The 27,065-nt window shown below is 44.3% G+C and overlaps 1 protein-coding gene across 1 annotated transcript in view; it reads right to left on the bottom strand.

Moving 5' to 3' along the window:
• STS (steroid sulfatase) overlaps positions 1–27,065 on the bottom strand; it is a 217,899-nt gene that overhangs the window by 60,162 nt on the left and 130,672 nt on the right. Inside the window, exon 8 of the mRNA XM_059720932.1 lies at positions 14,832–14,969. Within this exon, the coding sequence (XP_059576915.1) occupies positions 14,832–14,969 (138 nt within the window). The remainder of the gene's footprint in view (positions 1–14,831; positions 14,970–27,065) is intronic.

The following is a 27,065-nucleotide window of genomic DNA, read 5'->3' on the forward strand; positions in this document are numbered from 1 at the left end:
GAGCCAATTCCCCGGCCAATGTATTGTGGTGATGTCGAGGCCGCAGTTAGCCAGTTTTGCCAAAAGGTGATAATGCAATACCAGATCAAAGGCTTTTTTAAAGTCAAAATACACAAAATCAATCTCTTCCCCCTTGTCCACATGATAGGTCACCTGGTCATAAAAGGAAATAAGATTGGTCAAGCAAGCCTACCCACAACAAACCCATGCTGGGTATCCCTCAGGATATTACCGTCAGCTAGTCTGTTAAGGATGGCCTCTTTGATAACCTTTTCCAAGACCTTCCCCAGGACAGAGGTCAGGCTGATGGGCCTGTAGTTTGCCGGATCCACTTTCCTCCATTTCTTGAAGATAGGCACGACATTGGCCTTCTTCCAATCTTCAGGCACTTCCCCAGAGCACCAAGAGTTCTCTAAGATCCATGCCAGGGTCTGAGCCCTTATGCTTACCAGCTCCTTGAGTACCCTTGGGTATAAACCATCAGGGCTGGCTGACTTGAAGGTATCCAGCCTGTCAAGGTTCTCCTTCATGAGGTCAGCTTCGATGGAGGGCAAGGGCTCTCCCTCACCCGGGCCTCCCTGACCCACTGTGGGCAGGGGCATCCCATGGGACTGGTGAAAAACTGACGCAAAGTACCCATTTAGCAAGTTTGCTTTCTCATGGGCATCGGTTGTCAGTTGTCCCATCTGATTTAGCAGGGGTCCAATGTTGCTCTTGCTTTTCCTCTGGCTCCCCACATACCTAAAAATGACTTTTTATTGTCCTTGATATTTGTAGCTAGCTGGAGTTCCATCGCAGCCTTGGCTTTCCTGGTTTGCCCTCTGAAGGTCTGGACCAGAGCAGAGTACTCGTCCTTGGTGGTGGTTCCAGTCCTCCATCCTTTGTAGGTCTTCCCTTTAAGATGCAGGACATCTGCCAGTTCCCTAGAGAGCCAAGGGGGCTGCTGTGCCCTTTTGCTGCCTTTCCTCCGAGATCGGATATACTTTGCTTGCGCATCCAGGATTGCTTCCTTGAGGAGCAACCACTCATCCTGAATTCCCCTCCCCTTTGGGTTGTGGCTCTTTAGGGCCTCACTGACAAGCCTCCTTAGCTTGTCAAAGTCAGCTTTCCTGAAGTCAAGGACTTCTTTATTACTGACTGACTTGCCAGCTTTATGGCAGATGGTGAAGGTGATCAGCTCGTGGTCACTGTCACCCAGCTTCCCTTTGATCATTAGGTCACTGATTAGGTCATCCCTGGTTGCCAGTACAAGGTCAAGCAGCGCTTTACCTCTCATCGGCCCATAGACTTCCTGCATCAGATAGAGGTCATCCACACACGAGAGAAAGCTTTGCGACAGCTCAGATTTGGCGGAGCGCTCCTCCCACGAGATGTCTGAGTAGTTAAAGTCTCCCATGACAACCATACACCGGGAGCGCACGGCCTCAGCCAATTCCCTGGCAAACTCCTGGCCAAGGTCTTGACCCTGGGTAGGGGGTTTGTAGTAGACTCTCACCATAGGATCCCCTGTGCCGTGTTCCCCACAGCTTTTAACCCAGAGGGTCTCAAGTAGTCCACCGTGGGTGCCAATGCCGGATTGCAGGGATCCGTAGCTCTCCTTGACGTAGAGAGCTATACCTTCACTCCTTTTGTCCACTTGATCCCTCCTGTACAGGGTATAGCTGTCTATGCCTGTGGCCCAGTCATGGGTGGAGTCCCACCAGGTCTCCGTTCTCCCTATGACATCATAGTTATTTGCATTTAGCAGGAGGACAAGTTCCTCCTGTTTATTCCCCAAGCTCCTCACATTTGTGTATAGGCACACAAGTGTCCCCTTGGGGGCCCTTGCCTTGCCCACAGTTTGTTCTAGGGCTGGGGCAGGGGTGGATTCCCTTAAATGCCTTGGTCTGCTGGCTTTGCAAGGGTTGCTCAGTGGGCCAGCAGTGGCAGTAGTTCCCTCGCCCCCAGGCAGGCTTAGTTTAAAGCCCAGTGGAGAAGGATTTCAATTGAACTAGCAACTGAAGAAGACAAAAGACTAAATATGCATCTCAAGAGAAACCTAGTTAGAGGAAAGATGTCACGTTCACATGACATGGTCACATTTCTCAAAACAGGCATACAATGTCTAAGGTGTTACAAATGTCTTAATCATTCAATGTATGTCTGGAGTTTTGTAAATAGATACCACTGGTACAAGCTATCACAAATTTGCCCCATTGATAAACAAATACCCAAAGACTAGTCTGGTAACCAATGCTTCTAAGCATCCTGTTTGACCACTTAAGACCCATCACCTGTAACTGACCTATAATTGCAGGGGCTGCAGAGACACAGCCTCCACACCTAAAGAAATCCAAAAACAGGAGCCAGGCAATTTAACAATTGTAATATAATGGTCACCCTTTTCCTCCCTGTTTTGTTTGGACTTTAATCAGCCAACTAACAAGGAAAAATGCTTTGAAGCTATACAATGAAACAGTATAAAGCAAGACAGAACTGCCAGCAAGATGTGTGCAGTCCAGGGAAGACCAAGAAGCCATCCTGCCACCCAGCTGATAAGCAAAGAAGCCACGCTGTGAGGCTGTACAAGAACTGCTTCCTGCCTGCATTGGGTAAAGATCTCTTTGCAGCTAAGATAATACTAGGAGTAATAGCTCATTTTATATTGGAAAAGAGTCTTTTTCTGTCATTTAGTTTTGTAACTTGATGGTAGTTATTAAAGCAAGCCTTTCTGCTATTCATCAACTGAGTGTTGTGTCAATTCTCAGAGCACTAGGTTTAAAACAACATTTTTAAGTGCAATAGGGGGCACAGTGGGTCAGCCTGCCAGCCTAGGGCTGCTCCAGCCTGGCTCAATATGCTGTGGAGGGTCTGGCTGGGGCACGAGGGTGCTCCAGTGCAAGGCCAGCCAGCAGGCATCCCCCTCATACCCCAGCCAATCCCACCAGCACCTACACATGCGCTGCTGCAGAGTAAACAATTCTTCCGCAGAATTGTACTTGTGTTAACAAGTACTAATCTACAGTGGAATTAATTTGTTTACTCCTTTCCAATAGTGCTGCACATGTAGATGCTAAGACTTTGTTGTGGAGTTAATTAGGCAGCTCTGCAGTAAATGTCTCATGTAGATATGCCCAGTGAGAGGAAGAAAACAGACCATTTGGAAGGAAACACTTCTTGGGGAGTAGGAACTTGAAGAAACATGGCCCTGGTATGAAGCACATTAGTGGGAAGGAGAAGATACAGTTACTTCTGAGGCATTGTGAAAGGATGAAGATGTTACTGAGAAATACTACCAGTATCCACCAGAATGGGTGGATGTAGGGATTTGAAAATGGATGCAGATGGTGTAGTGCATCATTACATAATACAGCACAATTTTCCACAATTAAAAAGAGACTAAAAGCTTTACTGACATACTAGGGGCTTAGGCTATGTTTTTCAGTTTAATATCAAAGCCCTCCCCACACCCAAAAACTGAACCTGCATTAAGGAATCATACAGATTGTAATGAAGTCAATTGACTCCCTCACTGCTGTCTGAATAGAAATGCTGCTGCCACTGCCAGGCTGTTGATTTTAAACTTTTGGGTTAATCAGGAATTATAGGGGGTAACAAGTTCAGTTCTGCACCCCTCCTAGATCCATCCCTGCCCACAAGAAAGGGCTCTGCCTGTCTTTATATACACAGGAGGCCTAGAAGAAAAAGGGCTATAAGTCTAAGGGAGGCATTTCAATTTTTGCTCTGTGAAGGGCTTCCTGTTGATTCTGCTTTGCAAAGGATCCCTCTCCCACATCGCCTTTTGCTTCCAGGGTTTCCCGAAGCAGTTTCTATCCTTGTGAAAGTCAAGAACAGATTAATAAGCCAGAATGCGGGCCAAGTGGGGAACTTCAAAGCCAATACAGCAGACTCTATGCTGCTATAAATAGCTGTATTTTTTTCATCTTCTGGGGAAGATGATAACATCAGCAGATCTGCCAACTCTTACAGCATGATTATGAGTTTCATGATAGCATTTTCTTAAAACTCTAGATGTTTAAACTAAGAAGCTGCACTAGAATCTCAGTGTTCAGTTCTTAAAAGGAAAGTTGCTAGCCCTTGTGCTTGGAAAGAAAAGCTTGAACATGCGAAGGAAGCGTGCCTTAAAGATTTAGACCAAAAAGAATATACAATCCCCCAAAGTTCATTATTTAAAGAAAATCTTATGATATTTTGGGCCTGACTCATTATTTTTTAATCCTTAGGGTTGGCAATTAGCCAAAGAAGGGCAGTAGCCAATGAGTAGCAACAATATACAACCACACAGAAAGGTATTATTTTTGTTCTCTTAAAAGTCTATAAAATATTTTTAAAAGCAAACTAATAAATCCTAGACTTTATTTGAATGCTTAGCTGTCTGCAGCTGTCTGTGTTGTACTAGCTTTATATTTAACAATGGCTTATCTTTTCTTTACTTGCAGAAAAAACTGCAGGAACAGGCAAAGTACAGATGCAATGCTTGGTGATCACTCAAACAGAGATCCCAAATTTTCATCTTCCTTCATTTCACATCTCATCTGAAAGCATATCTTGCCTAAATCTCTGCTTCACACCACCTGCTATCATTTATTTCTTAGAATACATTTGATATGGAAGATGCTGTACAAAGTGAAGTTCTTAAATTCTATTAATATAACCTCTCTTCATTTTCATCATTCTCCAAGACTCGGTCCCAAAAATTGTTTAAAACAGCTCTCTCACTTGAAGTCTAACAAGGCTAAACAATCCTTCCTTCCTACACAAGACAGAAAGAGGCCTGTGCCAGCCTTTATTCTTTTGGCTGTAGGGAGGATCAGCAGAAATGAATGACTTTACCCACCTGTAGTGGACTCTTAGTTATGAGCATCTATTATCAAAATTGGTTGCTATTTCTGTAGCTCATGAAAGTATTGTAGAGCAATTCATTTTTAATGGCAAGACCATCTGGTAACCCCTCAATTTAAGCTATGTTCAGTATTTGGTAAAGTTGATTTTTATTTCCATTTTGAACAGTCCTGGTTCTCATACAAAAAACATTATAAGTGACACATGCCTCAGATTCTCTTCCAAATCAGAATGATTAATTGCTTAAGTTATGTTGTATTCTTTTTGGAATTGCAGGGTTATCTGTTCATTTTAGAACATCTTAGAATATCTTAGAGACAGTGGATGAAGTCTATGGTCAAATGTTTACTAATTTCACCGATTTCAGTATTTTTAGTATACATTTTGAAGCAACAACAACACACACTAACTGTCATACTGCTGAGCCTCAAATGGCTACTTACACAAATAAGGTCTACTAAACATGAATGATGGTTGAAGAATGAGACATTGTTTGCATTATTCAGTGGATGTTGACAAATACTGCAGCTATGAATGTCTTCTCTAACTTCTCCTCCTTATGTTCTGCTCCTCATTTTTGGAATACAGTGCACATTGTTTCTTGTGCAGACACTTAGCTACATCCGTCTAGAATGGAAGATAACTTAAATTGTTCTGAATTCTTAAACACTGAGCATGTCTACATGTGCATTAATGCACTGTAGTTATGGTGCATTAAGTTTAGTACCTGTAATAACAGGTATTAACTCAATGTGCAGTAACTGGCATTGCTGCACAGTAGCACCGGTGCACACTTTTATAGTGATGCTAATGTGTAGTAGACTAAATCTACTGCATACTAGCTCATTAGCACAGCTTTTTCTGTGACACACTAATGCACATTAGAATTAGCCTACTGCACACTTAGCATTTTATGTAGACACACTCATAGATTTGTGTACACACTTCCAAGAGACTCAATAATTAAAATCCAAAGACGAATCATAGCTTCAGGAGAACCTCAAGGCTTATGGAACTTCAAAGTTGAGTACTGTTCAAATGGGCTGGAGATTTTGCCTGAATGTTTTACTCAATCCACAATTCAACCCAAACTTTAGTAGCAGTACAATAGCACCCAAATGTCCCAGTCAGGACCACGGCTTCTTGTGCTAAATGGTTCACAGATGCATAGGAACATATTGCTCAGGCTCTAATATTTAAAGGGTTCAAAAAATCTTCTATATCTGTATGTGTATATCTGAAAAATCTGGAAAAACACAGAGACCTGGTAAATGAGAAGGGACCTACACAACCAAAACCAAAAAATGCAGGGCAATCAAGAGTTATATTCAGGGATCCTGGTTTTCTCTGATTAAAAAAAAATCCCCAATTTTCAGGTTAGAAGAAGTAACCTAAAAGCCACATTTTTCTGTGATCAAAATGAAACACCAGTAATACACAGATATTTATATATACAATGGTGATTCATTTTGATCACAGAAAAATGTGGCTTTTAGGTTACTTCTTCTAACCTAAAAATTGGGGATTTTTTTTTTAATCAGAGAAAACCAGGATCCCTGGCACTGATATTAGAGATGCTGAAAAATTAAACAAGATAACATCAAGGGATTCCAACTATTTCCATGTAAATGCCAAAATGTTATAAAGAAATAAAAGTTGAGGGAAACAATTTCTCAGTGCTTTGACTACTTCTGAGAACAGCCATTTTTAGAGTGTTCAAGAAGAGAGGCACATTCCCAATTTAGTCATTAATAAGATACAGAAGTTAAATAAAGAAGTAACTGTAGCTGAACCATGAAGTAATAGTGACCACAGTGTAATTAGATTCATTCATTCTAGTGAGACAGTGACATTGAAAGGAAATGTTAATAAAATGAGGATATAAATCAAGAATGAAAAGTAGTGCCACATATAGCATTGGTGTCAGTTAAGAAAACACCACACTCGTAGCTTGAAACAGAAAAAAGAATCCAGGAAGAATGAGGTAAACTAGAGGGTTTAAATAGAAACATTATTTGAAGCAATGTATGGAAATCTATTCCTAGTATACTGGAGCATAATTTAAAGCACATCTGGCCATCTTCTAAGGGGCTGAAACTCAAACACTCTGTGGGCAGTACCAGTGAGGGCTGACAACCTGTGGGCTGCACTGGGCAAGCCACGGACTCCACAACCCACACACCATGGACTTGCTGGTCCACCTTCTGAACTGTGCCGGAACTTCCCCCCCTCCACTGCACTAAACTGGCATCTTGTGGCACTGTCCCTACTCTACAGCAGTGAATAAGAAGCTTGTATAGGTGGAGAAGAAACACAGATTTCCCACACTTGACCATTTCTGCAGTAATGCCATCTTTTCCTGGGGACTTGCCATAACCAGATTTTCTATAGCTGTACTTAGGTCCTCAACAGCTGGAATATCATCAAGCTCTTCAAGTACAGACAGACTCTCAATAAAGTTAAGAGCTGTGTCAGTGGCACTGCTTTCCCTTGAATAATAGGAGCAAAACTACAATAGCCTTCGTCCATTATTATTTATGCTTCCTGTGTTATGTGGGGCCAGGCAAAATGGTCAGGATCCACTATCAGCACCAACTTTGGCACCGAAGTCCACCTGGAGATACAAGTTCTCAGTGTTTGGAATCTTACTGATAACACTAGCCAGGAAATGTGAGAACTCTCTCTGAACCATTTGCTTGATTCTCAGTCATTTTGGGGAAGATAGTTTCTAACAGCAGAGCCTATCCCATGGTCATGTGTATTTTCAGAAGCTTTCTCTTGCCAGAGGAACATACGATATTTTTCTCTTAAGAAGCCATCCAAGGCCAGGCATTTTTCTTGTGGTGCTGCAATATCAATGTTCAACCAGTTCAGGTCCATATCTATCGCTGCTATCTTACAAGAATCAGAGATCATCAGTCACATTAGTACACGTGATTCTGACTTTCCAGAATGTGAAGTATTGTTGAAATGTGAAGTATTGATCTTCTCTTTTTTTTTGGTCTGGTTCAGTGATGCAATTTGCTTTTTGAGTTTGCTCTTAGCCCCAAGCATCCATTGGAGCAGGCAGACCATGGCAGATTAGCACCTTAGGGCATGTATAGACAAAACAAGGGCCCTAAATTGAAGCAGTGGGCATTTAGAAACACTGCTTCAATTTGGGGCTTTTTAAACCCCCATGAAATGTGGCAGGGAGGGAAGGGCAAGCTGCTGGTGGGCTGCAGGGGGAGCTGGTGCTTCTCTCCACGGCAGCGGCAGCCCCATCCCAGGTGGCACCTGCCCACAGACATCCGGCTCAGGCAGTCCCAGAGGCATCACAGCCGCAGAGGGAAGCACTGTGCCCCTGTGCAACTCAGGCAGGCAGGCTTCAATGGGAAAAAAAAAGGAGAAAAAAAAAATGATCAGGCTTGCTGCTTTTCTTGGGCAGAGCCTGCCTTCTCAGGCTGCTGCCAGGCTACCTGCATGAGCTTCCTGCAAAGCCCCTGAGCTGCACGGAGACCAGTGCTTCACTCCACGGCTGAAGGGCAGCAAATTAAAACTCCTTAGAAGAGGTTTAGTTTGCTGCACCCCAAGTCATTTAGGGCTCATTACACCACCACATTTGCTACAGTGGTTGGAATTACTGTGCAATATGCCACCGACATGTGCAAACACCGACAATATTAAAGCAGTGCAAAAGCATTTAACCCAATTTAAAGTGTCGTGTTTATATGCCCCTTGTTTCGTCTGGACATGGCCTTACTGGCTAAGGGCTGCACAACTATAGGTGGGCAATGAAACATAATAATCACTCCAACTGGCAGAGGCAATCTGTAGAGCAGGTGAGTTGCATCTTACGTGGGAGTTACATTCTAAAGTCAGTGCATAAGGCAAAAATCGCATATAGTCAAATCGCGTATTACCGTGCCAGCGATTTGACTAGCGGTGACTGCCTCTGCCTCCAAAACCTCCCGCCGCCGCCATGGAGCCATGCTTAGTGCTGTGCGGCTGGTGGCAGCGGTGCAGCACGGGGTGGTGGTGGGGATGGCTGCGTGCTGCCTGGCCACCACCACACTGCCGCTGCCACCTGGCGACCGGTCACACAGCTCCGGGCACGGCTCCATGGCAAAAGCAGGAGGTTTTGGAGGCAGTGGCCGTCACCGCCATAATGGACCTCCAGGTAAGCGACAGCGCCGCGTGCAAACTCAAGCCCCACCCCCCTCCCACCCCGCGTATAGTTGAATTTGTGCAAGTTAAATGCACGTATGATGCGACTGGCCTGTATCCTGCTTTTCACCAAATGACCTGGATTTATAACTAGTAAGTACTGCATTTTATGTTGAGCCCCCATTTGAAAGATAAAGCCAAGTTAGATTGACCTGTCCAGGGTGCAAAATCCTGGGCAGTGTATATGGGAACACTGGACTGCCCACACACTAGTGTTTTACTCTTGGCCTTAATGGTTTAATCCAAAGGAAAAGCAGGTGCCAATATGTTTGGAATTAGCTTGGCTATAGAAGCTGTCAGAGCAAAGCAGGTTATCGATTTTTCCATCTACTGGAGGCTCCAGTCCTAGACTGGCTGCCAACCAGGGTTAAAGAGCCCAGTCTACCCTATCATGAAATTAGGTCAGGTACTCCTGACACCATAATTTACAGTAGATGGTATGGCTTCTGCAAATGTTAACACCAAGTGCTGCATAGTAGTTAAATAACCTGGTGGCAATGGCTTCAGGCAGAGGAACACCTTAGAGGGGGAAACACATCTTAGCCATAGTAGAGGAAATGTTGACAAGATGTTGGGGAAATGAAATCCCTGAGGTGGGAGCAGGCAGTGAAAGCTGGAAGAGGGAGAGGGAGCCCAGGACTCTGGCTGCTGTTGCACCCAGAGTGATGGGGATGGGAGCAGCAGCCAGGCAGGAGCCTGGGGCCTGCAAATGTATCCCTTCCAGCCCACATGTAGCCTATAAGCTACCAGTTGGATAACCCTGATTTAAAGCAAGCAATCTGTATTAAGGACATCATGAGAGTAAATATGGAATTTGAAGAACTAATTGAAAAAATGTATAGAAAAAAACCCTAATAGATTTTGAAGCACACCCGAATCAATAAGCTTCCAAATATTGATGGGTCCAATGTAAAGGTAATAAAGATGGAGTAGTCAAAGGAGTTGGAGACAGAACAGAAATGGTGCTGGAATAAAGTGATTATTTAAAGCAATAAGAAACTGGGCCTGATTAGCATCATAGCAAACATCCAAGAATTTTTAAGGAACTCAAGGAAGAACTCTGCTGAGTTCCTAAGAAAAATGCCTACTGTCTCACTATTCTGAAGACTTACAGATTAGCACAAATTAGATTTTTGAAAAGACCTTTGATAAGAGCCTTCACAAGACACATCTAAAAAAAACTTAAGTAGGCAGTCATGAATCAAAAAGTGGCCAAAAGGAGGAAACCAAGAAGAAATAATTGATCAATTTTCCTCATGTCATAATGTTAACTGCAAGATGCCTCAAAGTATTAGGTTCAACACTGATTAATATATTTGCTAAACATGTGGCAAGGAGACTTAGTAGTGAAACAGCAGAATCCGCAGGTTACAAAGTTATTTAGGTTAACAATTAACTGCTTAATTACTTTGTCAAATCTGGCCTGTACTTTTTCCTGGTACTGATCTTTTCAGATATTAGACTATAATTAGAACATGAACTTTCAAAACACAAGACAAGTGATGTCATCTTCTTGTAATTTAGTGAGTAGTGCCAGTCACTCCAGCCAAACAGCTCATAAATTTTATTATTGCTATTGTTTTGGCTGTGTATCAACAAATAAGTGGGCTCAAATTGTGAAGATCTATTAAGAGGTTTTGACTGAGGACAGAACCATTTATTGCTGAGTGAATTGCTACATCTGATAAGAAGGTTAAGTGGTTCAATTCATAGTTATATTTTCATATGTTGAAATACAAAATATTGAGCTATGATACATAGTGAGGTATCTCCTTAAAAAGTATATCCTCATCTTTCAGTTTTAGTAAGATAATAATCAGAGGCTCTAAATTCCAATATATATGTACATGCACAAGGGCAAGATGGATAGCTTTCTTGTCCTGAGAATTTTCTACACATACTTTATCAAGTGCCTGGTATTTTAGCAAGGCTGATGTTCATAAAGTCAGCCATCCGAATTTACACAGGTCTTACACACCAATTTGCATGTATATGATTGATTATGGAAACATGGGTCTTTACATAAAAGTAATAGATTATGTATATCAGTGTTCATTTTCACAAGTGCCCTCTTGAAAATGAAGAATGGCATACCAATAAGTTAAAAAGAGACCTTTCAATTTGGTGAAGAGCAGTATAATCCACTGTTTTTTAAAATCTGCCAAAATACCATATTTATTTGATTCCAAGATGAGGGGCTTCCCCCCTACACACACACACACACACACACACACACACACTATATATATAGGGGGAAATGCCTCATCTTGGAATCAAATTCAAGGTGGTGGTGGGGGGAGCAGGCAGCTGCTCCAGCTCCGTCCCCGACTCAGGGCTGGGGCTGGAGTTCTGGGTGCTGCCTGCCCCTCCTGCTCTGTCTCCCCCTGCTGTAGCCTCTGCCTCCCATGACTGGACTGCCATTGCAGCCTCAGCCCCCTGCCCCCTGCTTCCCCACCACTTGCCTTGCTCTAGCCCTGGGCAAGGGTTGTCTGGGCACAGCCTGGCATGGTAGTGGTGGGGTACAGCACCTCTAGCCCCAGCTCTGGGGTTTGGCTGAGCTGCTGCCATTGCTACTAGCCAGGGCTAGTGTATTTATCAGCTTACCTCATGACACATCTGTAAATCATATGATAATTCATTTTGAAAGAAAAAGTGTCCATTTTGGCAACTGGTACACGTGACAGGGCTTTAGTCCCCTAAATTGAAATGGTGGGTTTTTAACTGTGATGATTAAAAACCCACTGTTTCAATTTAGTGGTTTCCATCACCATTAACAGTGAGGGGCCCAATCCTTTTTTTTCCCCCTGCGGAGCATGCCTGTATCTCTCACAGCTGGCGGATAAGTTGCCAGTTGGCTGAGCAGACCCTGAGCTGTAGGGGGTGGGTCCTTTCCTCCATGGTGGCGGCACCCCCCCCCAGGGCCACCTGGGTGGTTTGCTAATGGGCAAGTGCTAGCCAGGGGGCAGTGCCACAATAAAGGGAAGGCCCAGGGTCCCCACACTCAGGACCTGCCTGCAGCTTGACCCCAGCTGTGGGAGAGGTGGGCAGGCTCCCCAGCACCCAGCCTGATCCAGCTGTTCTCTGAGCATGAGCAGGGCAGCAAGCGCCTGCTAGTAACCTGCCTGGGTGACCCCAAGAGGCACCACCACTGCAGAAGAAAGAACTGGAGCCCTCCGCAGCTCAGGGGCCACTCAGCCTGGCAGCTCACCACCTGGCTCTGGGAGATGTGGGCAGGATCTGTGAAAAAGAAAAAAAGGATCAGGCCTCTCACTGCTTCTGCCTTCAACTCGCCTCTCCTGACCCGGGGAGTGAGCTGTCAAAAGACGGCAAAATTACAAATAGCTACATTGCAAACTAAACTACATGCAGATGTGGTTTAGTTTGTAATGTAGCAAACTCATTTAAATTATAAAAAAAATCCCTGCACGTGTACAGTGTGATGCAATTAAACTGCAAAAATGGCCAATTTTCATCACGTATTCAAGCATCCTGTGTTTTTTGTTGATTCTATCCATCAAATCTGTATTGATTAAACTAAGATCTGTTTCAAATTTGTGACTGTTTAAGAAGTATAAATAAAATACTACACATAAAATGGCTGGAAAAAAGCCATTACATGATAGTTCTAAAGATAGGTACATTCCCCAATTAATTCATCTTTTCTCTCATAACTTATCTCTGACAGTCTATAATTCTAACCTTTTTAGAGCTTTCAAAATACTTCAGGCCATGCCTACAGCTACAAATATGTACTACTATGGACTTTGAATATGTAAAGTCCTATCTAATGGCTGAGAATTAATGTCATTATTCTGCTTTTCTGAAATCAGATCCACATGCAGTGTGATACCTTATCTATAAAGTTATAACTTGCAAGGTTACAGGCTTATATTCAAGTTCCCTCTTTTGTTCTTTTTTTTCTTAGTTTTTTAAGGAGGGATGGGGGTCACAAAGTAGGATGGGTTGAAAAATAAGGCAAGATTTTGAAAAAAAAACCCAGAAAAAAGAGTGAGCTTCAATCTTGTCCAGGTAAAAACTAAGTGTTTTTCTCTTTTTTTTTTTTGATGGAAGTGAAGCTTACTGAAAACATTACAAGTCTGATTTTCAGAGCAGCTGTACACCCATTGTTCCTATGGGGTAAATGAAGACCTGTACAAGTTCCTGGTATCAGTAACAACTTCAAAAGCAAACAGAACTAAAACAGTTTTCTTACTGCTCCTCTTTTGCAGTTTCTCTCCCTGATTTATATTCTAAAATTTCTTCCCTCTGTTTCCTGAACATGACCAACTCTTTTCTGAGTTTTGGAAAATTATAAGGAAATCTTCCTCCTCCTGTGTTTCTTCCATGTTTTTCCCCTTCTCATTTTCCTCCTATCCAGAAGTAGTTTGTCCTTCATAATAATATAACCTTTTGGCTGAAATGTATGTACTACATTTATTTATTTTTATTGGTTGAAGTCAAATCACTCGGCAAGGGATATTATGACAGGAATATATGAAAAGAGGGAATGAACCCCCCACCCACCATACCTCAATGATCACTTGTTAAGATAGGATTTTATTGCTACAACATATACCATATCCTATTAAAAAAGTTATAGTGATAGGATCTACTATATATGAGTTCACATCACAATAAGGCAAATGTACCAATGATCTCAAGCATCAACAGGATTTCTGCAATTGGAGGCATGCAGTGATTGTCTCAGTATTTTCAGTGTGAAAAAATCAGTCATATTGTGTTTCCTTTTGAAACAAGGACATTCTCTTTCATTTTTTATGTACCTGCTATGATCTGGTTTTGTATCTCCCTCTTCTTCCACTTCGCAGAGATGCCACTTTGGAATCTGTCCTTATCCCTCACCTCTCCTCTCTCTATTTGGCTTAATCTGTTCACTCATCTTTAGCTCCTGCTTACAGCCACTAATGATTTACAGGACTCCCTTCTTGATACCTCCTCTTTCCTCTATTATCTCACAACATGCATTTCAGGTTGTTGTACTGACTTCTCTTCCTGGACCTCTAGTCAATTTACAAGTATTTGTTGAAGTGCTATATAACCAGAAATCCAAAGGAGCTGGAGATGTTCAATTTTTTATTTTAATTTTTTACAATCAAGCCATTTATATTTAGATACCTAATATGATTTATTATTATGGACCTTAGGGCTAAGTACAGACAGTCAAAAACTCCAAGGCTGAATCAATTCAATCTTTGCAGGTTAGTCTAAGTTGCATAGATTGAACCAAATAGACAAGTGAACACATTCACTTTTGATTTTGGAAAGGCAACCACATGCCTGCAGTGTCCCAGACCAGAAGCCAAGAAGTGCTAAAGCAAGCCTCCCTGTTCAACTGGAGCAGACAGGCTGGGCCTAAGCTAGCCTGTCCAACCTTGGGGGGAGGAAGAGAGAGTGGGGTTTGCAGGGGTGGTGCAAAGCATCCTGGGATGTTGGGGGGCTGTGAGTTAACTTGAATTTGGAGGGGATCTGGAACAGAAGTTCAATAAACCTATGTATTACTTAAGTCTGATACTATATCCATCCAGGTTTATTTTAAACCAGTTTCAGCCATTTTAAAAGCAGTTGATATGCACTGAACTTCTGTTGCATTATAGATTTAAACTGGTTACCTTATCACTTATACCAGTTTAGGAGTAATTTTTGTCCCTATCCTAGAAGCTTAACATTCAGAAGGCAAGGGTATTTAAAATTTTGGACTCAAAATATAGTATAAATAAGTAATTTCTGACATACACTGATGCACTTAATGTGGGAATGCTCACCTCTATATATTCCATTATATCCTCCATGAACTTCTCCAGTATTAGATACTTCTTCCAGGTGGGCCCCCTGGTCTGATGTGAAGTACACAACTGTCTTGTTGCTCAGATCCCTTTTTTCTAATGCATCCAGAATTTGACCTAAACCCCACCCCCCCCAAAACAAATCCACAGATGTTAAATGCTCCATTTAATCTGAACAATATAAATATTTTACACTATTAATTTTACAATACTTTCACTTAAAATATTATATATAGCAAATAGCACCATGCTTATCACACATTCAGGAAAACCACACAAAACTTGGTTTGTTTGCTGCACAGTTTCTTGAAGTGCAACATAAGAAGTTTTGTGCACATCAGAGGAAAGGGATGGCCGAGGGAGAAGTGGTGACCTTTGGAAGAAGTTGCTTTTCATCCAAAAAAAAAACCACACATCAAGGAATTTCAAACTGGTGAAAATAGCTGAGAGCATCACAGTGTGGAGAGTTGAGTTAACTGTGTATCAGTGGAGCTTTTGACACAGAAACCTGTAGAAGAGGTGCATCTCTTTCTTTACAGCTAGAATAGGACATTTCAAAGAAAAAGAGAGAAGTATTAGAACTGCATCAGAAGGAAATATAGTTTCATTAGCTAGCCACTGCCAAGGAGTCAAAACTGGAGAAGTGCTTTCTGGTCCTATCAAAATAGACTCTTAGTGAAGTAGAGAACAAGTAAAAATGAACAGACAGATTTTACAGGAGAGTCCACTTGGATATGCTCTGAGAGCTGAAGGCATCTTGGGTCTGATTTTCATTTACAGAAGCTGCACCTTATGCTGCTTTGGCATCGCAAAGGGGCCTTTCAGTATGCATAAATTACACTGACACCTATTTAAAGACTGCTTCACACAGCCTGAGGTTTTCTTTTAAGGGTGTTTAAGTGTAATGAGAAAGAGATATTTTTTTCATTTGCTGACATGAATTATATAGTAATTAGAAGTGAAGAATTATTGACCCTGGAAGATGACCAAAGAAAAGATACAGCATAAGTAACAACAATCTATATAGTACAGCCTTGGTGACCACTCTCTCTTTGCCCTTTCTGCTTAAACAGGCAAGAAGGGTAGCAATTTGAATGATAATTTTATTTTGTTCACCTGTGCACTAAGAACTGAATCATCAGCTAATGCCCTAGCTTGTATGTTGAGTAAGAGTGAAGTTACACAAATTTGAGGAATGTTAAATCGATGTGCTGCAAGCAATTGCATGTTAAGGGTTAATATCATTTCTTGCATGCACAGCCTCCAACTTGCCACTAGAGGACTGGTGAACCAGGGCAGAGAATATAACTTGGCATGAGTTAATAAGCTTTAACATGCGGATGCTTGAGTTTTAAGTGCCCTTAGTATGATCCAAGTGTAACATTACAACTAAACTGGCATAAGAACCTAGAAATATAGAAACAATTACAATGGGAGTGAGGTTACTTAAACAGTTCTTAGATTGTAATGGCTTTCTTCCATCATCATCCTGATTAGAAGAAGTTACCTCATACTAGTGTTAATAAATCCTCTTTCAGGTTACAGTTTATTCAAATCACTCTCTAGAAGCTGTTGAATTCCTTCATTTCTTACAAACCTCCATGTCTGGGACCAAATAAAAGGACATAACCAGTTAAATAAGTAGTCTATTGTTTTATTTTGTAAAATAGAAGAAAAGGAGGTATATAAGAGTAGGAGAACTTTTTTTTTTTTTTTAAACTGTATGAGAGTTGAAATTTCCCAAAAGAACTATGGAAAATCTGTTATAAAGACTGATATTTTAAAGCTAGTAGGTTGGAGGAATGAATGATTTGAGTGACAGCTCAGGCAGCTCCACCTGATAAATCATTTGCTTTTGGGACTTTTGGGGAGGTTATGCTTGTTAAGCAGCTGTGGCCAGTGGTGGTGATGCATTCCAAAAGCAATGTAGCACATGATTAGATCAGGATAGTGTACATGTTCAAAGGTGGGATGGGCAAGATGGTCTGTGCCAATACATTTATCTGAAAGTTGGCTTTCTTAATGAATAATATATGTTTTGCCAATCTAGCACTTAAAATAGCATGCAAGTAAAATACAAAAATAACAATCAACAGCATACAATAGCTCATTTTAAAATAGTTAACTGAAAGCATATCAAATGGAAAATTAGAACTAGGATTACTTTTTTCATTCATACAGAAAAAGTATCTTCATTTTCCTAACTAAGATGGGACAAAACAGGAAACATTCTGAAATTTCCCATCCTAGCACAATCCACATTTAAAAAAAATATATTATTAGCATTACTATTATCATTTTTATTATTACAAGGATATTAAAGTTCAATTTCACCATGTTTTTGCCCTTATCCAGGGCAATAATAAAGTAACAACAAAACTTTGGCTGATTATTTTACGTTGAGATTAATAAATGCTAAAAGCATAACTTATTCCTAATGTAACTCAGGTGTACTGGGGTGTGTACCCCCCCTTTCCAATAGAAGGGGATGGTCAGCAGGGCGTATGTGCTGGAGATGGAAACTGCAGCTTGCTCACAGCTTCCCCTTCTCTGGTGCCTGTATAAAGGAAGACCAGGATACAATACCTTAACTATATACATGGTTTATTCAGATGCAGAATAAAAAGGGAAGGGATAGAATAAACTGGATAGGTGATAAAGATAAATATTTACATATAATACATTTCAAGTCAACAAATAACAGAACAGGTAAGTATAGCAGTCCTCAAGACCCACAGGAGAAACTTCACCCACTGATCTTCAGAGGGTATGTCCTAATTGATGAGTAAGCACCCTCAAAATATAAACCACAATAAACAGTTAATAAAGTCTCCAGAATAGAAAAGACAACAAGCAATTAATAAACACTCCAAAATCTAAGCTGTGGTAATCCCAAATACTCACCTCCTCTAGAGGAATCTCCCTCTCTAGCATAAACCCCCTCTAATGGGGCTATCCATTGTGTCCCTCCCCAGTGGGGAACGCCGTTTCTGAGAACTCATGCTTCCCAGTGAGTAGGGTCCAGCAAGGGTTCCCAGTGTTTCGTCCCCAACTAGGCAAGCGGCTCCTGCAGGGAGTGCTCGGTCTCAGTCCCTGTGTGGGGTGCATGGCTCAGCCTTCTCAGCAGGTTGTGGGCCTGGGCTGTCTAGCCTAGGGCTGGGGCTCCACTACAGGCCTGCTGCACTGTGGAGCCTCCGCTGCCCACCGGCCCTCGCACCTGGCAGTGGGGAATGGGGCCTGCCCCCTCCAAAGGAACTCAGCCCAACAATGATCCACTGTGCAGCAGTGTCTGGACCGGTGCCAGCCTTGTGCCAGGGTTGGAGACCTGAGCTGCCTTGAGCTCAGGTCTCCAACTATAAATAGCTCTCCTACTCTTATATACCGCCCTTTTGGACCCTCCGTGCAGCGATACCTGCACAGTCTAGCCTCGTGCCAGGGTTGGAGACCAGAGCCACCTCGAGCAGCTCCCAAGGTCCCAGTCCCTCTTGGATCATCCATGCAGCAACGCCTGCACCGGCTCGCAATGCTCTCTAGCAGCAAGGGGTTGGGGACACGGCCGTCTGCCGCTCCGGTCCAATGGCAGAGTCTTCGGGCTCTTCAGGGTAACTGGAAGTGCCCTCTGGGTAGCTCTTCCTCAGCCTCAGCTTCTTCTTTCTTCTCTTTTCCTTGTCTCACCTGTGTGCTGTCCTTATATACCCTTCTGGGGGTCAGCCCCAAGATTGAAGACTGCCCAATCAGGAGGAGTGGAGTGCAGTCTTCAATTAGGTCTGCTCCTCACCTCGCCCCGATGTAGGGGTGGGTGGACTTCTCCCCTTTTGATCTCTGATTGGTAGGTTTGCCCCACCAATCACTTTGGCAATTCTCTAAGCCTGAGGAAATGGGTGAAGATAGGTAACCCTGCCGCACTAGCAATATCTTTTTTCATACAGATTGGCTCAAAATAGCATTCCAAACAAGCTCTGCTGTTGTGAATAGGTGTCACAAAAAAATAAAGCACAACTTGCATTTCTATTTTTATCTTGAATATTGCCATCTTTTGGGATGAGCAGTATATAAATATGTAATAAGATGTGTGTTACTGTGAGATAAAGCTCATTAAAGTGTATGTGAATAATGTGGCTATTGTTAATATGAGCCATACACTTGTACACTTACATCTTATTAGGATTGAAAATGGCAACAAAAAGACATTGTAGGTGACTATAAATCTCTTTCATGCACATTTTATGTCACTTTGAAAATCTTTCTTTCTTTGTTTCTTTTAATTCCCCTTTTTCAATTATTCATAACTTTTTAAAAATTTCCTTTTAGGTTTATATTTCCCATACTTGTTTATTGAATAGATTCACCAAAATATATAAATTAAGCCAACTCTAATAATCATAAGTGTAAAGGCTCAGGGAGGTACAATGTATGTACCAGAAGGTCAGCTACATGAGTTAAATGGGTTACAATCTTAGATGGGCTTTTGTGGAAGCATGGAAGAGAGCAACACTTACAACTGCGAAAAAGTAAGCCATATAATTATAGCACTATTAAACCTGTAATGAACTTTTGCAATATGCAGCAGAAGCCAGCTAAACTGCCTTCAGCTGGCCCAGGTTACCTGAAGGGCCTGACTGCCACTGGTTTTATAACATGACCCCTATCCCCAGCTGGTCCCAGTTGCCTGTATAGGCAATGGGCATGGCTCCCAGTTTATAAATAGCAGATTTTTCAGAGCTCAGTATGCTACTCAATATGACTAGTACCTCTCTACCTAATTGTGCCATGTTAGTGTCCCAGTTCTAAGGTCCTTCTGGTTTGTTCCTGGTTCCCTGTTTCCAGGATGTTGGTTTCCTGTTTCATCCTTGTTCCCACCTTCTTGCTCCAGATGCAAGCCAACATCTCTGTACTTTCAGGCTGCTTTGCTGGGTGTTTGACCCTTGTGCTTTCAGACCCTTGTTGTCTGACACCTGGCTTAGCTTGATCATCTGTATCCTTGTTCTGTACGGTTATAGCTGTCTGATCCACACCACCTAACTAGTGACTGCATTCTGGATTACAGCCTGTTTGACATCACCATTCTCTTCTGCTTCCTCCCTGCACACTTGTTACCCAGGGTGACTGCTTACATCCTTAGCCCTTACAGGCCTCAGCCATCTGCTCCTGATTCTAGTTGGGACCCTCACTTCCTTAATCTTGACTGTTCCTGACTTCCTGAGTTATGACCCTCTAGGGTTAAGCTTTGACTCTCTACATGCTACTTGTAACCCTGACAGTAGACCTTTTGTGAGCATATTTGGAGAGAAAAGCCTACTTATACTTATCTGCCTTAGAGAGAACTTGGAACTGGGCCTTTTGTTTTAAGGCTGAGTTCTTCCCAACACTGCCACCTCAGGAGGGAAAGATCAATCTTAGCCCAAAATCTCAATTGCTTTCACTCTTCCTGGAGCATTGTGTATACTTGCTTCATTTTAATTTGAGATAACATTAATTAAGTCATTAAAAATATTATTTGACATTGCTTTAATTAATAGATTTAATGCTGCTTTAAAGTTCAGGAAAAAAGCTCCCCATCAAAATGTCCAAAGGAAAATATCCTTTTAGGGTCCACTTTATATACTGCTTTTCACTCTTGCTTCAAGTAATATTTTAAGATGCTGGTTTTCAGAACAGATCTTAAAGTGTAATGTCATCAATTTATATGGAGTGATAGCAGAGTACAGCTGATTGGAGATTGCCTTTGTTCTCCAGGATGACATTGAGAATGAGAGGTTTCATCTCTACAGCCTTATTCAGGTTAACCCAATATAAAATCCAGCTGAATCACATCCTTCACATTGAAACCAATTCTGCAGTTCTGAATCTTACAAAACTCCCATTGCATTCAAATCTAGTACAGATCAAATCTCCTTCACATTTCTTGAGAAAACAATATACAAACACTGGAAAACATTAAGAAATTGTTTACCAATGTATCTGAATTTTTGCTTCAGGAAACCAATTTCAAAAGTAATTAATGAAGCTACTTCCAGGTAAGTCTCTAGAATATATATGCATGTTTAACAATGTTGCTTGCTTCTCTTTAAAAGGAAGAATCCAAGAACATTATCCATACAATTAAAAAATAAAGCTTAGCCTTAGAATCCAATCTTGGCCCCCTCTGCACACATGCCTAGAGTTCATGCAGCCCCTTTATCCTTTCCCTTTCTCCTACTTAAGCTATTGCATGCGTGTTGTGACTCTGCAAGGGTGACTTAGAAAGAATAATTGCCTCACCTTCCAGATACAAAGAGACAGGTCACTGGCCTGGTTAGTCTTTTCAGAGCCATCAGCTCATTCATTTTTTAATGTCCACTGGTAACTGAGGATAGAAACATACTTTGCCTGATGTCACATTTGGGCTGCCATAACAATTTTGATGGCAGCACAAGTGGTGAGTAAATAGGTGTCCCTAACCTTTGTCTCACCACATCAGAGGCAAGTAAGTCAGTGGTGTGACAAAAGCTAGTAATGAATTCTGCTGTTTTATTTGCAGTAGACATCTATTAGCTCTATGAAAAGTGTGGACAGCTTAAGTCACCCAAACTCTCCAGTGACCCTGGGAAATTGGTCTGGTGGCTTGAGGGCTCCCTCAAAGTCCTGAAGCACCTGCCCAGCTTTCCCTGCTTAAAGAGAAGCACCTTAGGCAATTTTGGGGTGCCTCTATACAAATGGGGAAGCTGTGGTTCCCCACTTGGAAGGCTAGCCCCAAGAGCTCCAGGGAAGTATTTCTGTAAGCAGGGAAAGCCTACATGAGTCCCTGCATAGATGCACAGGACCTGGGGACCCACTTACTCAGACCTGCCCCTGGAATCTAAAGTAAGTGGAGAAAGCCCGTGGGGGACTCTCGGGATGTGTCTGGGTAAGTGGGGAAAACTGGGCAAGCTCTCATGTCCTGAGGGACCCAATCTTGCACAGGAATTCCTGTGGATCACAAAGTCAGATGATGAAAAGTTCTTTCTGTCTGAGAAATAGGGAAGAAATTGGGAATTTAAGCATGGATTGAAATGTGTTTAAAATGCAAGGAGGCTTAAGGGGCCACTTTCTTCCTTGAGAAGGTATTGGTGCCGGACACCTATACAGTGACTATGTAGGTGGTCTTGTAGAGACAGTTTCTTCCATGACAGGATTTGAATTCAGGGGTATCTTTCCACAGTTCAAAACCACCTTGGAGCATAAACAGTATGAGTTCTCCTTTGTGGAGAAAAGGAAAAAAAAGCTATTTCTGCATATCAGCATCCACAAGCTAGAAATCAATTTACCTGTGCTTAAATACTGATTTTAAGTTAGGTATAAAAAGGGGGGGGGGGGCAGGAGACACCCTATTAAACCTTTTAATGCACTGATCTGATTTAAAAAAACCTCACTGACTTTGGGTAAAATCATGCTTTAGTACAATAATTAAGATCAAGACATCCATGTCTTAATTTTAGCTTCTGTAGATTTCAGGTTATAAATATTCAAATGTTTCTGTGATAAGCTCCGAGCTATCCAGTTTCCCCTTGACAAATATGAAAATCAGTCTGTGTCTGCAATGGGGAAGTAATTATCACTTTCCAACCTAGTCACTGAGCACAACACTTGAGATAAAGATGGAAAATAATACAACCATTGACAGCAAGACAAGAAGTTGCAGCACATATGGTGAACAGTACATAAACTTTTCATGCAACTTGTCAGCATTAAGAGTCAGTAAACAACTAATGGGTTGTGGAGATTTTGGAAATGAGCAATGGAGTGACATTTTGGCATCCTATCCAGCCGATAAATAGAACTCAAGAGGCACCCTGCTCCTGGTGATTCTGTACACAGGCAAAACAAGTATCTGAACCGGAAAGGTGTCATTTATTAAAAATGAATCCAAATACCTGTCAAGAACAAGAGTCAATCTAAAACATTTCTAAGAAACAAAAAAAGAACATGGATTAGATATAGATCATCACTCCATGTTATCATGCAGAAAAGGGTGACATTTTAGCAACATAAAGAATATTGATAAAATTCTATTGAGAACTGTGGAGCAAGACACGGTGCTTGCAAGACAAGTCAAGCACCATGAGAGGTTGAGGTGAACCCCACGGCTCCTGCAGTCTGACAACACAGTCCACTGATGACTCTCCATGCTTTGGCATCCTGAAAACCACAAGGTGCATCCCGATGCAGGGCTGCACTGTGCAGCTGCCAGCCTGCTGACATGGCAGCAGCTGTCAACCAAACCCTGCCAAGGAGCTGACATTGGGTTGCATGGGAAGGCTCTCCAGTCATGTGTTAAGTTTAAGGCACAATGAAAACCAGCTGAAAAACTTGTACACAAATTGACTGGAATATTTTAGTGGCTGGTTTCCTGTTTGGTTTCACCATTAATTTCCTGAACATGTGGTAGGGTTATTAATTATGGTGCAATTAACAGGTTAATCTCATTTATGTGCAACATCTGCCAGGGGCCTACACACCAGATTGTCAGAATTGTTGAGCACCTACAATTTCAAATGTACACAATGGGAGCTGCAAGTGCTCCTGAGAATCAGGCCTTCAGAGATTAGTAGTGGATGTTGTGCTAGAGGAGTTTAGATTGGTTGGCTTTTCAGCCATCACAAGACGGGTTCATGATAGCTGCTAAGGTACAGGTCAGCAAGGATCTAGCTTGGGAGGAGACTGGATCCGGCCCATGGTGTCTCAGAGAATCTGCAGCACACTCTAGCCACAACAGCAGAGGCACCCCCGGGGTCTTACAGCCAGTCACATTCAGTTTCTCTCTCAGCTGCAGCAAAGGAGGCATCCTCAGGGTCCTAGCACCTCTCTTTTTCTAATTATTCCCTTCACAACATCTACTAATAGCTAAGGAGGTGTGGGGGATATAGCCCAAAGGCAGCAGAGCTGAAAGCAGCAGCCTACAATGGCAAAAGATTGCAAAAGGCTGTGCTAAGAGAATGCACAGAAGTAACATAAGGATTTAGACTGTGCTTGAAACAACCTAGGTGCTTGTTTACTGTGGTGAAATGTGGCACAAGTGGTAGGTTTGCTTATGTATATCAAATCATATAATTTTTTAGATGTTTTAAGATGTAGTGTCTTGCTTTGGCCTCCACCCCCACTTTCTTCCCCCTCCCTTCCCTGCTTTAACTTCTGTCTTTCTAATTTCTACTTATTTACATTCTCACTGACATCCTACCACACTTTCAGCTTGTCTCATTCCTTGGAGTCTCAGAACAGCAGAGACTGCCAGTGCCTGAAGAAGGGTGATTGCACCCTAAAGCTTGCTAAGAACTTTTTTCCAACTACTCAGTTGATCTAATGAAAGATATCACATCTACTCAAAGAACCTTGCCTGCCTGCGTCCTTAGACCAACATGACTACAACCCAAAACTCTAGAATAAACAGAGATCAAGAAAAACACACAAACAATTAAAATACAAGTAATACTGACTCAGGCATTTTAAAATACTGTATCCCTTTCACCCAGTATTGTTTTGATTGTATCTATATTTAAGCAGCTATTTTGTTTTGTTTTTCCAGGAGATTTTTTTCCCCCAAATGACTCAGACACATTAGACCTGAGAATATTTCAGAGGCCTTATCTCCTCTCTGTAGCTCTATTGATTGTGCTCCTATTTTTAATCATTTACTTCAAGGACTATAGGATTTGGTAGATACAGAACACTCATCCTAGGGTCCTTCGATTAAAATAATCTTTCTTATGTTGCAGAAGAGCAGGCATATATTAGTCTCAGTTTCCTTGTGTTGACCTTTATTATTGTGCCCCATTTCAATCCTTAAATCGCTTTTTACAGATATTTCTTGTTTTATTTAGCTTGTAACAAGTTCCCTGGAGTATCGTGTTTGGGGTTTTTGTTACAGGATATAAGGGAGGATGTGAGAAAGAAAGAAAGAAAGACTTTGACTTTTGACTTTTAAGAGACCTTTATTCCCCGGAGGGTGATGACTCGGAGCCAGGCAAAAGCATGTACAAGGATGCCCGCAGCTCTGGGCCTCATGTACAAAGCCTGGGCTCATGGCCTGCAAGGCCTGCCCGTACACGCTAGTCAAAAAAAAACCAACCAACACAACGAAACATAAGGACTATTTACAGTATTTACAGTTCTGCCAGCAGGGACACCCATGGAGGCCTCCGGGGTCGACCCGCACGAGCAAAAGTCCAGGGCCTCGGCCCGCTTGACGCGTCTCTGCGGCTTGAGCAGCCGGTGGCATCACAGAGCGAGGATCAGGCGTCCCGCCTCGACCCGGCACAGCACCCCCTCGAGGGCCCAGCGCTCCTCAAAGGCGGGCACCGTCCGCCGGAGGACAGCGTGCTCAAACTCGAGCGAGAGGCGGGCCCGCACCAGCAGGCGGAAGAGCTGCAGGGCGTCGACCATCCCGGTGCCGCTGAGCTGGTTTCGCCGGCTCTTCAGGGTGGCCATCTTGGCCTGGCCCAGCAGGAAGTTGGCCAGGCTGACCGTGGCCCGCTCGGCCGCCCGGTACGGAAAGGAGTGGACGTAGGCGTCTTCGGAGAGGTCTCGGCCCAGTACCCGAAGCAGTGCGCCCAGGGCGGCAAAGAGAGGCTGCAGCCGGGGGCAGTCGAGGAAGGCGTGGAAAATGTCCTCGTCCAGCACCCCCGGGCAGAAGGGGCAGGCCGCCGACGCCGCTGGGTCCAAGTGACGCACAAAGGTGCCGGTGGCCAGGATGCCGTGCACGAGCCGCCACTGCAGGTCGCCGGTCTTCTTGGCGATGGGCGCCTTATACAGCGTGCGCCACGCCGGGGTCCCGGGCCGCGCCAGGCGCCGCCGCCACGCGGTGTCCGGGCGGCCGGCGAGCACCTGGGCGTGCCGGGTGCGCACCACCCACATGTAGAGGCCCTTGCGGGGCAGGGTGCCAAAAGGGCAGCCCGTATTGCTGCTGGGGGGCACCGGGAGCCTGAGCAGCGTGTTGGGCCGCTCGGCCAGCTCGCCGGGTACCGCTGGGATGACGGGTAGCGGTGGGAAGGCGTCTTCTGCGGCGTCTGCGGCGGGGAGGGGCCGGCGAGTCTGGAGATGGGCTTCCAGGGCGGTCGCTGCCTCCGTCGGGAGGGCGGCCCTAACGGCCCGCAGAAGCCGCCCCGCGGTGCGGACGGAGCGCATGGCCAGCTGGGCAGCCAGGGCCTCGGGTGACAGCCAGTCCGACCGAGCGGGGTCCAGGAGGTGCTCCAGGCGGGTGGAGCGCGCCTCGACGAGAGCTGCCGTGAGGCTGGCGGAGGCCAGGCTCGGCACGACACGGTGCAGGGCCGGGTTGTGGACCAAGGGCTCTCGAAGGAGCTGCGGGAACCGCAGGTGCCTGGCCTGGGGACAGAGATGGAAGGCCGCCCGCCAGGCCCGCACCACGCTGCGGTAGAACGGGGGAAGGACCGCCCCGTTCAGGAAGGTGAGGTCCAGTTGAAACAGCTCCCGGTCAAAGCCGAGGCCCCCCACTCGCCGCAGGAATCGGCACGCCAGCTGTCGCCACGGGAGGTGGCCTTCGGTGTACAGGAGCCGCTGGAGGGCCTGCAGCCGATAGGCGGCCACCCTGCTGGCCAGATCGATCAGGCCCTGGCCCCCCTCGCCGGTGGGCAGGTAGAGGGCAGCTCGTGGGAGCCAGTGGCGTCCGTCCCACAGGAAATCGACCAGGAGCCGCTGCAGTCTCTCCAGTAGCTCCGGCGGAGGGTCCAGCACCGTGCAGCGGTGCCACAGGGTGGCCGCCGCCAGGTTATTGATGACGAGGACGCGCCCCCGGTAGGAAAGGCTGGGCAGGCGCCAGCGCCACCGCTGCAGGCGGGCCTCCACTCCCTCCTCGAGGCCGCCCCAGTTGCGCGCCATGAAGGTCGTCGGCCCCAGGAACACGCCCAAGACCTTGAGGCCCTCGCGGCGCCAGGCGAGGCCCCCCGGCAAGTCCGGCGGAGGCCTGCCAGTCCATGCGCCAAGCAGCAGAGTGTCACTCTTGCCCCAGTTGATGCGGGCGGAGGAGGCGCGCTCGTAGGCCCGCTGGCAATCTGCCAGAGCCCGCACGTCTTCCCGGGTGGCGAGGAAGACGGTGACGTCGTCCGCATAGGCCGACAGCCGGAGACGAGGGCCAGCGGACGGGCCCGTGGCCGATGGCAGGGCCACCCCACTCAGGCGGCGGCGCAGCGCGTGTAACAGCGGCTCGATGGCCAGGGCGTAGAGCATGCCCGACAGCGGACA

Source organism: Alligator mississippiensis, chromosome 1 (assembly GCF_030867095.1).
Source record: "Alligator mississippiensis isolate rAllMis1 chromosome 1, rAllMis1, whole genome shotgun sequence".
Classification (NCBI taxonomy): Eukaryota; Metazoa; Chordata; order Crocodylia; family Alligatoridae; genus Alligator; species Alligator mississippiensis.